The 12,884-nt window shown below is 55.8% G+C and overlaps 2 protein-coding genes across 5 annotated transcripts in view; both read right to left on the bottom strand.

Moving 5' to 3' along the window:
* Window positions 1-9,178, bottom strand: part of LOC140688681 (ankyrin repeat domain-containing protein 26-like) — a 121,856-nt gene extending 112,678 nt beyond the window's left edge. The window contains exon 1 of one of the 2 annotated variants that reach the window (XM_072948295.1): window positions 8,981-9,178. The gene's annotated coding sequence lies outside the window, so the exon portion shown is untranslated. The remainder of the gene's footprint in view (window positions 1-8,980) is intronic. The other variant, XM_072948296.1, reaches the window with a different exon arrangement.
* A 434-nt stretch (window positions 9,179-9,612) lies between these two features.
* The window catches only part of LOC140688683 (Ca(2+)/calmodulin-responsive adenylate cyclase-like), a 41,615-nt gene continuing 38,343 nt past the window's right edge, over window positions 9,613-12,884 (bottom strand). For 2 of the 3 annotated variants that reach the window (XM_072948301.1, XM_072948302.1), the window contains exons 8-9: window positions 12,669-12,722; window positions 9,664-9,800 (exon numbers count right to left, since the gene is read on the bottom strand). In XM_072948301.1, the coding sequence (XP_072804402.1) occupies window positions 12,694-12,722 (29 nt within the window). In that variant the 3' untranslated portion in view covers window positions 9,664-9,800; window positions 12,669-12,693. Of the gene's footprint in view, window positions 9,801-12,668; window positions 12,723-12,884 lie in introns of all 3 variants that reach the window. The other variant, XM_072948303.1, reaches the window with a different exon arrangement.

Raw genomic sequence — 12,884 nt, 5'->3', positions numbered from 1 at the left:
TGGCAAGAACCAACCCTTCAGGGTCACACCTGCGTGGGAGCAGAGACCTTTCTTATCCAGAGCCCTGGGGAAAGCAAACAGCCAGGCAGATCCTGCTCAGCTCCAGCCATGAGGACAGGGGACCCAATGGCCTGGGTGTGCCACAGCAGACGCCGGGCAGCCTAGGGGCTGACTGAAGTCCGGTGTCCACTACCTTAAACACAGGCACAGCCTGTGACCCAGAACTTACTCCCACGGAATCAGGCACAGTTGTGCGCACACACAGCAGGGATGACCCTAGGGGACTGCCACAACCCTGTTACCCAAAGAGAAGCCACAGGGCAGGACACCTGCTTCACCACATGGTGCAGAATCAGAAAGAAGGAAAATATGGTCGTGCACGCAGACAAAAGGCCAGACAAGTCACACCATCCCGCGACCTGGGTTTTCTTCACTTTACTTCCTTGGATTTGCAATACGCTACCCAAACACGTATTGTTTTATAAACAAAACACGGCAGGGGGGGCGGCAACCACAGCTGGGAACACACAGCCCCCACTGGGGGGAGGGGCCCTGGGGGGGACAGAGACCCACAATGCACTTGGTTTACAGGAAGAAAACAGAGGCTCAGAGAGGGTCACTACCTAAATGTTGCACAGCAAACACACAACTCCAAACCCGTGTGCACTCTTCAAGTAAGAGCAGCAGAGGAAATCAACCCTTTGACATGCCAAGCACCTTCTGGGAGCCCACTCTGCCTTTTTTCCACATCCCCCATCATTCCACAGGGCAGCACGGGGATTAAGACCACCACGTTCACAGCCAACTTTCCACTTAGTGGTCCTGCAAGCCCACAGCTGGTGTTAACTTCTCTGTGCCTCAGTTTCGGATGTATCAATGGGTGGCTCCGTGGGGCATCACACTAAAGGGTTTCATGCAGGCACTGGCTCCTGCTGAACTCTCAGGACACGATGGTCCTGAGCCCCCGTCCCCACCCACCTGTACAGCCCCAGCTTCAGGGCACAGGCTGCCTAGGCGTGGTCTTGACCGTGGGTCCTGCGCTCAAAGCTCCTGGGACTGGCATCTCAAGGACAGGAGTACCCCACGATACCCACCCCTCAGTCCTCACCTGTGGCATTGTGAGGACACCAGACTGAGGCCACCCTTCTGGCCAGGACCTCCTTCCAGAGCACAGCACTGAAGCTGTCCTCGTCACAGATCTCACAGGGCTCTGCCAGGGGGCCAGGGACATGAGTGGGGGTGGGTACAGGAAGAGGGGTGGAGAACTGGCAGCAGGGCCAGGAAGGCCAAGGCCCCTCCAGGAAATCCACCGTCACAAGGGGGAGTCATTTCCCAGGACAGCTGAGCCCCAAGCCCACCCAGTCTCTCAGGATGCCCCTCTCCAGAGTCCAGCTATAGAGTGGGGGACCCTCACTGGGACATCGCTGGGTGCTGCATTGCTGGTGCTCATCTTGGGGACTCTGGCTGGCTGCTCCCCCAAAGAAGGGCCCCAAGCAGGCACGCGCCCACTGCTGTGTGCCACTACCACGTGACACTGCGTTTGCACCCCCCGACGCCCAGGCTGCCACTTCCCATCCACTGCTGATGCCATCAAGCACAAAGGACCAGCAATGGGGACAAGGAAGGTACAGGTACATGAGCCACAGGGATGCAGACACAGGGAAGAAGGGGCAGAAAGCCATGAGAAGAAACTGAGACCCCAAGAGTGGGGGCCAAGTTCACCTCGATACAGGATAAAACAAATGCCTCACACACACTCGTCCCCTCACCATCACCCCACTGCCCCCGGCATCCCCAGAGACACTGCAGTGTCCCACAATCAGGCCCCACGGGGTCTAGACCCCCCCTCGTGGTTCATGTCCACCAGGTCGCCCACCCACAGGTCCCTCGACACGGCCCTGACCTGGGCACTGCTGCAGGAAACAGTCTCAAGTTTCCATGCAGTGGCCCTGGCACTTGGTGCCCCTGTACTAAGACCCATTGCACTCTCGTGTGCCCTGCTGCCACCCAGGAAGCAACTGGCAGAGCACAGGCTCCATCTTGTCTTTCAGAGGATGATCCCTCCCAAGCAGGGATCTAGGACACAGCATCCTGGTGGTCAGAAGGAGAGTGTGGGCCTAGACTGAATTAGTAATGGGGTGTGACGCAGAGGCCGGCCGGACAGGGAAGGGCAGAGATGCCAGGGAAGTTGGGGTCCGGTCCCCACCCAATTTCCCCCTGGAGGCCTTTGGTGCCTTCCAGTTCTGTCTACAGGCAGCTGGGGCAGAGTCTGCACTGGCTTTGCATCCAGGTCCACAGTGTAGAGACTAGAAACAGAGCTGGAGCCCCAGCTAGGTCTAAAAAGCGAATGAACGAATGAACAAAAGACACCCCCACCCATCCCAGCACTGCCTTACAGAACAGGGGCCCCGTGATGGGGTTGAGGATGGTGCTCGGGCTCTTTCCTGGGCACAGGTCCTCACGCCCTGCTGCCCTCTCCCCATGGTCCTTGGTCCAGATTCCTGAGCCTCAGTCTCCTCCTCATGCCACTCCTCCCCAGCCATGACCCGTGAGCTCTTTCTCCCATGCCCTCCAGGGACAGCACGAGTGATCAAGTCTCACAGCTGCTGGCTGAGCACCAGGCTGAGCCTCCCCCACACCCAGCAGACTAACTGCTGAGGGCCTCCAGGCCCCTCCAGCCACCCTCCTTCAGCCCTCTCCAGGGTCTTCTCCATCCTGGCCCTGTTCCCCCAGCAGTCATGACCTCATGCCCCCAAAGACCTGAGCCCCTTAGTAGCCCCAGTGCCACGGAGGACACAATGAGGGACAGCCCCTAGACACTGGGGAGCCATTGAGGAGTGAGAAGTGGAGAGGCCTCACATCCGGGGCCAGCACTCCAGGCCATGCTGATGGACTCAGGAGGAGGCTGCTTCACCCAGGCTTTCTGTCCAAAGGCCACACTTGAGGTTTCTAGGTCACTCCCTCTGCGAGGGATCCTGGTGCCACCATCCTATTCATATTCATTCTCAGGGTTGCCCTGGGGCCCCCTCCCTCCCCGCAAAGCAGGGTCAGGGCGATCTCAACAAGGGCACGCAGCCTGACAAAGCACCTACTGTGGGCCAGGTTGAGGCCGGGCCGGGCACCCTGCATGTACTGACATGGCACCCACGTACCAGGAACCAAGGAGACGGCACTGCCAAGGCCCAGCTCTGAGACCCACGAGAGATCTGGGCCACTGCCCCTCACCACCTACTTCCCCGGGGCTGGAGCAGGGGAGCCGGGCTGCCTGAAGGCAGGTCACATGTAGCCCGGCAAGACGGTCCCTGATGCCTCTTGGAGCCAGGCTTCTCTGTGGCCCCGGGGAGCAGATCCATCTCCTGGGGTGAGAATGAGGACGGCGCAGATCCCAGAGGGTGGGCTCTGGAGCCGAAGGTCCATGTTCATCGCTGTGGGCCCGTGAAGTACATCCCACCACGGCCTCAAACCCCTCATCTGAGGATGGACTGATGCCTGAAATGGTGGGAGATGACAGGTGTGGGCACGTTGCTGGGATCAGAGTTGATCCCAGGGAACCCACTTTATTGATGGGCAGCAGGTTCAGTGTCCAGGTGCTCTGTTCTGGGGAGGGCGGCTAGAGACGTGCAGAGTCCCCTCCCAGCGGTCCCCGTGCCTGTGTTGGGAACTGACCATCAAGGGGGGCCTGATGAATGAACCGGACGCTAGAAAGGGACACCCCTAACTCCCCCAATTTGGAAGGCGGGGCTCCTTCTCCCTGCTGAGTGATGTGGCAACTGAGAATTTCACACCCCCCACGCCCTAGCAGAAACTTCTCCTCTCACAGAGCCCACCCTCCCATGGGTCCCACTTTCCCCTGAACCCAGAGGCAGAGCCCCTCTGCCAGACAAGGGATGGGTAGGAGGGGTGGCTGCAACCTTACGGGAGTGGGCGTGCACCGTGCTTGACCCCTGAGCTCCCAGCTGTGCAGCAGAGGCCGAGGGAGGACTTGCCAGGGAGGGCCGCAGGGCAGGGGCAGGTCTGAGTTCTGCATGAATCCTGACAATGCAGGGGCCGAGGGACCTGGTTTTGAGCCACGTCCTGGGTATGGGCACAATGCCTTATGATCCCACAAGGGAGACCTCTCTGCTCTCATTGTTCAGATGGGAAGACATGAGCCTGCCCACCTAAAGCGACGCCCTGCTTCCCCAATTGGGGAGGAGGCTGAGTTGGACTGGGCCCCACAATCTTCAAGGAAGATTGCTCCCCCCAAGGTTGGCTCTCTGGGTATAAACCTGGGCAAGGGAGTCCTGACTACCCCCTGCGCCTGCTCTGTGCTGGTAACCTCAGTACACAGAAGCCTTGAGTCTCAGTCCACCCAGGAACCAAACGTTCACCCACCTACAGCAGAGACACCTGAGGCTCAAAGAGGAAGGTCTGCCCTGGAGATGGTTTGGAGGCCCAAGTCTCAGAAGACAGGTGAAACCAGGGTCTCAAGGATACTGCACAAACAGGACTTCACTCTGAACTGGGAATGTTGTGGAAAGACCCTGGGGGCCAGGGTGGAGGAGATGGGAAGCAGACCAGAGCCCGGGGGAAGGCAGGGAGCCCCAGGAATGCCTCCATGCCCTCGGCACAGGGCAGGGGAGCAGCTCTGAAGATATGACAGCCGAGGCTGCCCAGGGGGGCCTTCATCACTACCACTTTGCTCGGATGACCTCAACAGCCCCATGACCACACCCATTTGGCAGATGCAGACAGAGACACCAAGTTATCCACCAGGCTGACAAGGAGAGGAGCTGGGATCAAATCCAGGATCAGATTCCAAGTGCTCCGCTCGCTGGCCCCAGACTAAGCCTGCCTGCCAAAACCGACCACAGGGCCCCCCGCCTGGCACTCTATACCTCAGTGGGCTCCCCTGCTGAGCCATCCCATCCCATCCCATCACACTGAGACAAAAGCACAGAGGCCTGGGGTCCAGGAGACAGGACTGGTAGCAGGGCCAGGGTGGGCACGTTCTGCCCATCCGCCTTTGCTGCCCCAGCCCAGGTGTCAAGTGGAAGCCTGACTGACGTGGAAACTGGCAGTGGGTGGGAGAGACAGGATGCCCTAGTTTCCCTGGCAACTGCTGCAGAACTGAGTCTTTCAGGATAAATTCAAGTTAGGCCTCAGCTGCTGAAACACCCATTATTTCAAGGCTGGTTACCTTGGTGACCCAGGTGGTGAGGAGGGGGTGGAGAGGCCAGGCAGGGGGCCACCGGCTCAGAGGACAGGCTGACCCTCAGACCTAGACATGACCCTGGTCACACACTGAACCTTGAATTTCATCACAGACTGACCTCGGATCCTGACACAGGGTGCCTGGCCCTTATCACAGACGAGCCCTGTTCCTGGTCCCAGACCGCCACCTGAGCTTGGCCGCGCAACCACCACGGAGGGACACTCAGCAAGTGGTGACTGCTACTTCTGTTATCATTGCTGTACCTTTAACGTGTGTCCCACTCACAGCTGACACCTAACGAATGTCATTCAGACTAACGTAACCGCAATGGGGCATTGTTCGCAAGGACTCCTGGGGTCCACAGTGCTCGGCAGAGGCTCTCAGGACCCCCTTTGCTGGGTGGCCACAGGGCTCCTGGGCTGGGTGGGCTGTGAGGGGGCAGCAGAGGAGTGGGCAAGGCTGGGGGGTGGGCTGCCCCTCCAGGCCCAGAAGGAAGCAGCCATTCTCCCCCGGCTCAACGCCCCCTCTGTCTGGAAGCCTCACTTTCATCTCATTACCTGATAAATTGAGCAAATTAACGGCAGCCAGGCAGCCTTGGCCACCCAGGAGACAGGGCACGTGGTCAGGGGGCTCCCAGCCTCCTTCCCACCCTGGCGCCCCAGCCTGCAGGCTATGGCCTCTCTGGCCCACGGGGCCTCAGTCGGCCGGGATGAGGGCCCTGGGAGAGGCCCGCATCCTGCTAGGCCTTCCTGCTTCCTGGGCAGAGCTCTCCCCAGCCCAGCAGGTGAAGCAGCAGAGGCAGAGGGTCAGCCCCTGTCCATTCCTGCCCTGTCCTCGCCCACCAGGCCGGTTCCCCAGGCATCCAGGGCGTGCTCCACTACCTGTAAAGTTAGGGTGTGTCCTTGGGCATGGAGTTCCTCCTCAGCCCAGTACATGGATGTGCAAATGAGGACCACAGGGGACAGGACAGCTCTCTGAATTCCCCCACCCAGTCCCCAGTCCCCAGTCCCCTCCACCCTAGCCCCCATGGGTCCTGACTTGGGCCATCTGTCCAGAGGCAGGCAAACGCAGAGAAGACTACCATGAGAGGGAGAGGGACACAGAGCTAAGAGGCCAGGAGAGCAGCTGCAGAGGTGCAGCCAGGCAGGGACAGAGGTGGAGGACAGGGGACAGTTGCTCAGGCCCAACAAACACTTCCCAGCCAGATGCGTGATGTAGCCATGTGGCATTTTGACGGGACAGAGGCACAAGGCTAAAAACAGGCCACGTGTTGGCCTGGGCCTCCTGCTCGCTTGCAGCTGCGCTGGGGATGGAGGGACACATGTGACCCAGCCTCCCCTAACCAGTGTGAGGGGTGAAGCTCCCTGGCACAGGCTCAGCCAGCAAGATTTGGGGCAAGCACCTGCCTGTCTCATCTGTGTGTCTTCTGAATGAATGACTGCTGGACCTCTCTGGTCTGCATGCCACCCCACCCTGACACACATGTGTACACACATACACCCCACTCCCAGCAGAGTGCTGAGCAGGAGACACCCCAGGCAGGACCACCAGGTGACAAGAGCTGGTTCTGCCCTTTGTCTCCCCCTTGCAAGCTGTGCAACCCTGGCTGCTGCCTTCACTTCTCTATATCTCATTCCACTACGAAAGTATTAATCCAGGCCTCCTGTGTGCCAGGTTTCATCAGCCAGCAAGGCAAACTCCTCTGACCTATTTGGGAGGGGCGTACATTGTGGCAGGACAGAGAAAAAGGACACAGGAATTATCCAGTGTTCACAGGTGATGCCATGTGGGATGGGAAAAAGACATGGGGTGCGGTGACAGCGTGGCTCAGGCTGCTGCCACTTCAAGCAGCATGGTCAGGGGGTCAGGATGGCCAGGGCACGAGCAACCTGAGGGAACAGACCCTGTAGGTGTGTGGGTAACAGTGTTAAACCCCAGGGAACAGCCTGTGCAAAGGCCCTGTGCTGGCGGCTGCCTCTCTGAGGAGCCATCCCTGGGCTGCTGGGGGGTGTAAACTGGTTGACAGGCGGTGCTTCCTGCACAAGGAGACACTTAGACGCGGCTGTGGTCACCACCACCAAGGTGATGTTTACTCCCAAGGTCTCAGAGCATCAAGGCCTTCAGAGGCCCGGGCACGCACATGGGGGTCTGAACTTCCCCTGGGCCCAGGTGACCGTGTCCTGTCCTGCAGCCAAGCTCCCCACTTCACAACATGGCAGCCCCAGCCCACAGTCCCTGTGAGCTGTCTTCCCCCAAGGCCACCAGCCCTGCCACATAGCCTCGACACACGCTCTGTCACAAATGCTGAAATCAGCCTTCACACACACGCATGGTGAACGCGAGTACCTCCCACCCTCACACACATGCACAGAAGAACGCAGTGCACACACGCACATACTGACATGCTGGAAGGGGGCAGGCGTGACCACGTGCACACACGTGCCCCATGCACTGCACACATTTACACACACACCCCATGTGCACACACCACCTGGGGGAAGGAGAGGATCTGCCCCAGCCAAGGTAGCAGTGACCTCTGTCTTGCCCAGCCCGAAGATCTGCCCTCAGGCCTCCCACCCCAGCACTGGGGGCCCTGATGCACGGATGCAAGGTCGGGATTGTCTGATGTTCCCTGGATGCCTCACTGCACCCTCGTCCCAGGGCTCTGGCCACCTCTTCGCTCATTTCCTGACCCTCTCCAGCAACTCGCTGCTTCAACATGTTTCTAATCTGGGGTCCTCAGCCTGGATGCCATCAATAGAAACAGGTCCAGGATAACAGGCTTCCTTTGTAACCCCATTTCGCTTATTTTGTGCCTCCCACAACATCCTGAGCTTCCTGCAAATGGGGGATCCCCTCCAAGTGTCTGCACGGCTCCCAACCTGCCCTGCTGCCACGGAGGCCCGTCCGGGGTCCCAGTCCACTGATCATGCCCTCCTGCACAGGTTCCCCTCCCTCTCACCAATGACACCTAACTGCTAAGAAGGTGGACTGTGCCCCAGCCCATACCTGCTAGGACCCACCCAGCGCATGAGTACGCCCGCCTTTCCCTCTGACGGCCATAGGGCTTGCCCGCACTTCTTCCAAAATCTTGAACACAGACCCCCCTGACCAACTCAGGGCGGCTCCAGATGACACACAGCCCCGACACCAGGGACCCCCACAACCCACACCTGACACCCGCTGCTTCTGTTTGGGTGTTAGCGCCTCCTCCCTCCCCCGCCGTGGAAGGCAACACCAGGACACAAAGGACTTCCCTTGTGCCTCTTCACTGCTCCTCTTCCCTGGCACCAGAACACCTCCCAGGAGCTGGGTAACTAGCAGTAGGATAAGGATTTGTGCAGCCACAACACATGCAACCCCCAAACTGCATCTCCTGACCACACATCCCGACCGCCGAATCGCCTCATTTTTCCCTCCCATGTCCCAAGAGGCCCCTGCAGACCCTGCCACAGGCCACAGCAGCCTGCTGGCCCATCAGAATCGTCCTACCTGCAAAACAGGAGGGACCTCCCCCCAGCCAGGAATGAAAAACTCCCTCATTCTGGGAAAAAACAGACTCATCCTTCCCTGAACACTCAGCAAGCCCCTCCCAGTGTGCTGCCACCACACCCGGCCTGGGGGCCAAAGACAAGCACCCTAGGTCCCTATTCTCACAGTGCAACTTGCTTCCCTGAGGGAGCCCTCAGGGACGGGTGGCCAGGGCAGGCCTGAAGAGGACACCCTCTCCCCCCTGCCCTCTGCCCAGAGGGCTGTCCCCTAAGTGTCTCCCCACTGGTGACTCACCTGGAGCGCATCCCCGTCCCATCCTGGGTCAGGCTGGTGAGGCAGTGCTCAGAGCCACCAGCCACCTCGCTGGGGTTATGGTTGCCTATGACCAGGTAGTCAACGGAGCTCTTGCTGGGGTGGGAGGGGCCCATCCTGGGACCCAGGGTCATCGTCCGGCAGCAGCTGCTGTCCCTTCATCTGCAAAAACTGCTTGCTGGCCTACAGGAAGGCCAGGGGCCCCAAGGGGTCACAGAGCCTCAGCACCTCATCACAGCTCTCCAGGCCCAGGTAGCTGGGCGTGGACTCCAGGAAGGATTCCAACTGGTAGATGCGGATGCTGACAGGGCTGCTGCAGGTGGGCACCTTGGCCACCTTCACATACAGCCTGTAGCGGCATGGGTCCGGGTTGCACAGGGTCCAGGTGCAGTGAGAGGTGTTGGCAGGGAACTCCACGGCCGCCAAGAAGAACCTGAAGAACTTGCCCTGAACCAGCATGGGGCACGGCCCTGCCCCAGGATGTATGTCCAGCCCCGAGGCCACACATGACTGATGACCCAGCAGCAGCAGCGGATCAAAAATTCATAGGGCGCACAGGGCAGCGGCCTGGCCCCTCATCCTACCTGGAGAGGCCGCCAGGATTTTGCTGGCTGGGCAGGCAGGCGTAGGCCAGGCCTTGACATGCCCAGGTCCGGTGGCGAGTACGGCCAAGCTGGGCTAGGGACAGATAGCAGGGCTCTGAGCAGAGGCAGAAAGAGGAGAGGGCTTCAGAAGACCAAGGAGGCAACAGCGGCTCCTAACATCTGGGGATGGGGCGGCAGCCTGGGGTTGCCAGCAGCGGCTGGAAGAGAAACCAGGAGAGGACTGTCAGCCCTGTGGGGAGGCTGAGACTCGAGCATGCTGGGGGCTGTGCCCACCCTGAGCTTGGGGCCCTCATACAGGCCTCAGATCTGCTCTCAAGCACCTGCTCTATGCACCTGTCTCTCACTTCACCTGTAGGGGCAGGAGGGCAGGAAGCCAGGGTCCCGGGCACATCCTCTCCCACCTAGGCCTGGGTGGGAGTACTGGGCAGTCCCTGCCAGGGCCGCAGGTCACATGGTCCTCAGCTGTGCCCATCTGGACAGACAAACTGGCATGGGCCCTCTGCCCTGGGCCTGTCTGAAATCCCCATGGTCACCATGGGGGTCATTCCCATTCTGGGTCTCTGTGGCCTCTCTTAACTTACCCCTCCCCAACCCCATCTTTCAGGGAAGGATCTGTAAACCCAGCCAGAGGGGATGCAGGACAGGGGGACAGAGGAGAAAGGTCATTCCAGCCATCCCATAGCCTCCCTGTAGCCTGACTCTCTGAACCTCAGCCCATGTGGCTGCAGACTCCCCTCCCATCTCTGCTTCCTCACATAATAATTGACCTACTCTTTGGGGGATGAAAGTGTGGTCAGATCCCAGGTCTCTGGCTGTGACTTTGACATCCAACTGCCTCCTCTTGGCCCCTACCCATCCTGTTGCCTGTCACAGATCCCATCAGGTGTCCCCAGCAGACTCCCACCTGTGCTACTGACAAGAAGCTCCCCTCCTCCTATACCCACCACCCAGATTCTCCTGCAGCCACTAGGTCCAGGCTTCTGCCTGGACTGACCCCTGCATCCTGCCTTGGCTAGGTCGGCAAGGTTGCCCTCCCTCCATTTCATGGTGAGGAAACCGAGGCTCAGACAAGGTCACAGTCAGGAGGCAGGAGTACCGACACCTGAAACCCCAAGATTGACCCTAATCTCGTGACCCTGGGGTCACCTGCCCTGTAAATGTAATGTAAAATGGCTCCAGCTTGTTTTACAACAGAAAAACCTGTGTGGTCTATTCGCCGTCAGCAGATGGGGAATAAAAACAAGGTGAGACAAAAACAGGAATTAGGAGGAGTCTCTATTCCAAAAAATAGTAACCTAGAAAATAATAAGCTAAAGACAAAAAGTAACAAGATATGGCTCCTGTAAGATTGAAATTTAGGTAGCAGAAATTTCAAAAATACAATCTGTAAGGAAAATTATTGAAGCAAAAGAAAATGAAGCAAGAACAATCAAAGCTTTAGGCTGGAAAGGACTAAGAGGTTTTACATTCCATTATCACCACTTCATAGTTGTGTAATATTTGGCCAACTGTTTATTTCAATCTTAGATTCCTTGCAGAAAAATAGAAATGAAAATGCCTCATTTGAAAAGTTATGAAGGTTTGTTAAGTTTCCCTTTTCCTTTTACTCTATCTTGACATCTAGTCATTCGAGATGGAAACTTGAGTGGTATTACAACATTAAAGTTATTAAAAACTTTATTGAAAAGCAGATCTCACATACACACATTATCTTTGGGGATCTCAGAAAAACACATCCTAATTTGACATAAGACACTCACTGACAAATCATGTAGACCTACAGTTTGGCGGACCAACAACAGATTTGTAAGATGTCTCCAGTGCCTTTACATTGAATGAAAAAGAGCCAACGAGAGCTAAAACTCCATCAGTGAAGTGTGTGCAGGAGAAACCACTTGAACTGAGAACTGGTTTTACTTTTCTGTGTAAGAAGAGGCAAATCATATGCTTCCCATGGCCCTTATTCCCTCATTACTTCATGATGTTTAGCATTCAACAAAATACTGCGTGAGAAAGTGATCTGTGAGCTTCCCCGTGCTCTGCTCATTACTGCAGCGCTATTTGTTGCCTTTTGTCAGGACTGTGTTACGGATACTGGATAATATTCCACTTAATTTTTATCGTGAACTTGTAAAGTAAATGTTATTATACATACAAACAAAACAACCTGAGGCACAGGATGATTACACTGTATTTCCATAGTAACACGGCTAACCAGTTGTGTAGCCAGGATGGAGCCTATCTGGCTAATTGCAAAACCAGTATTCTTGCCCAAAATGCTGTTTTGTTCCTGAGACAAAACTTGTTATTCTATCATTCAATATTTAGTATCTGTTGATAAATAATACGTAATTTTTATTCAAAAGAGATAGATATGTTGAATCCTAGGTCTCGTTGAGAACAGATTCACATGATCTCATTATTTATCCCTGACTGACCTCTCACTGTCCTCTCCAGTTCTGACTGGCAGGTGCTAATAGAATAATTTGTTTCAGAGGGCTCTCATATTGTAATAGTGTATTTTTATCTTATGTATGGTCCTTAGAAAATTCAAAAAACTTTCACAAGGGACTTGACAAGTGGGTGATTTTAAAACAATTGTATTGCCTTATGAAAAGAAAAACAACCTGCTCTTGTTTACTCATATTCATGTGCTGAACTATTTAATCCTTGTGTAAACGGGGGTGGATGCAAAAGTTCTAGAAACAACAGTAAAATATAAATGGAACATAAGCACTCCACTGGGAGGAATTCACCGTGCTGACAAAGAAGAGCTGTACTTTTCATAAAGATGATCTCCTGAAGTAGGCAGTGTGTGCCAATGGAAAAGGCTAAAAGATGCTCCATGGGGAATACGTTCTCCATTTATTTCATTCATGCAAAGCCCTTTATAACTAAAAAAAAAAAAGCTCCTTATTCTATTTTTATCTAACAGCATCCACTCAGTAAGCTGAAAGTTTACTTTGTGTTCTGTCTCTTGGTAGAAATTCAAGGCCCTAGGAATGCTGTGACTATACATATGAAAATAGGACCCAGAGTTAACAGCAAGGTTTAATTTACTTTACCTCATTTATAATGATCCAGTGACAGTCAAAAGCAACCAAATTCGTCTCCACAACCTGGAAGAGAAAAGAACCCAGTTATCAGTCAGCATTAATTGTGGAAAACAAACCAAACTAAATATACTTGCCAAATGGCAAGAAATACATACTACATGTTAGCAAGGTCTGTGTTACTGAACTGAAGATGGAAACCATTAGTAAAACACTGTGGAAACACGT

Source organism: Vicugna pacos, chromosome 23 (genome assembly GCF_048564905.1).
Source record: "Vicugna pacos chromosome 23, VicPac4, whole genome shotgun sequence".
Classification (NCBI taxonomy): domain Eukaryota; kingdom Metazoa; phylum Chordata; class Mammalia; order Artiodactyla; family Camelidae; genus Vicugna; species Vicugna pacos.
The sequence above is the reverse complement of the archived record's forward strand: the minus strand, read 5'-3'. Positions and strand labels throughout refer to the sequence as shown.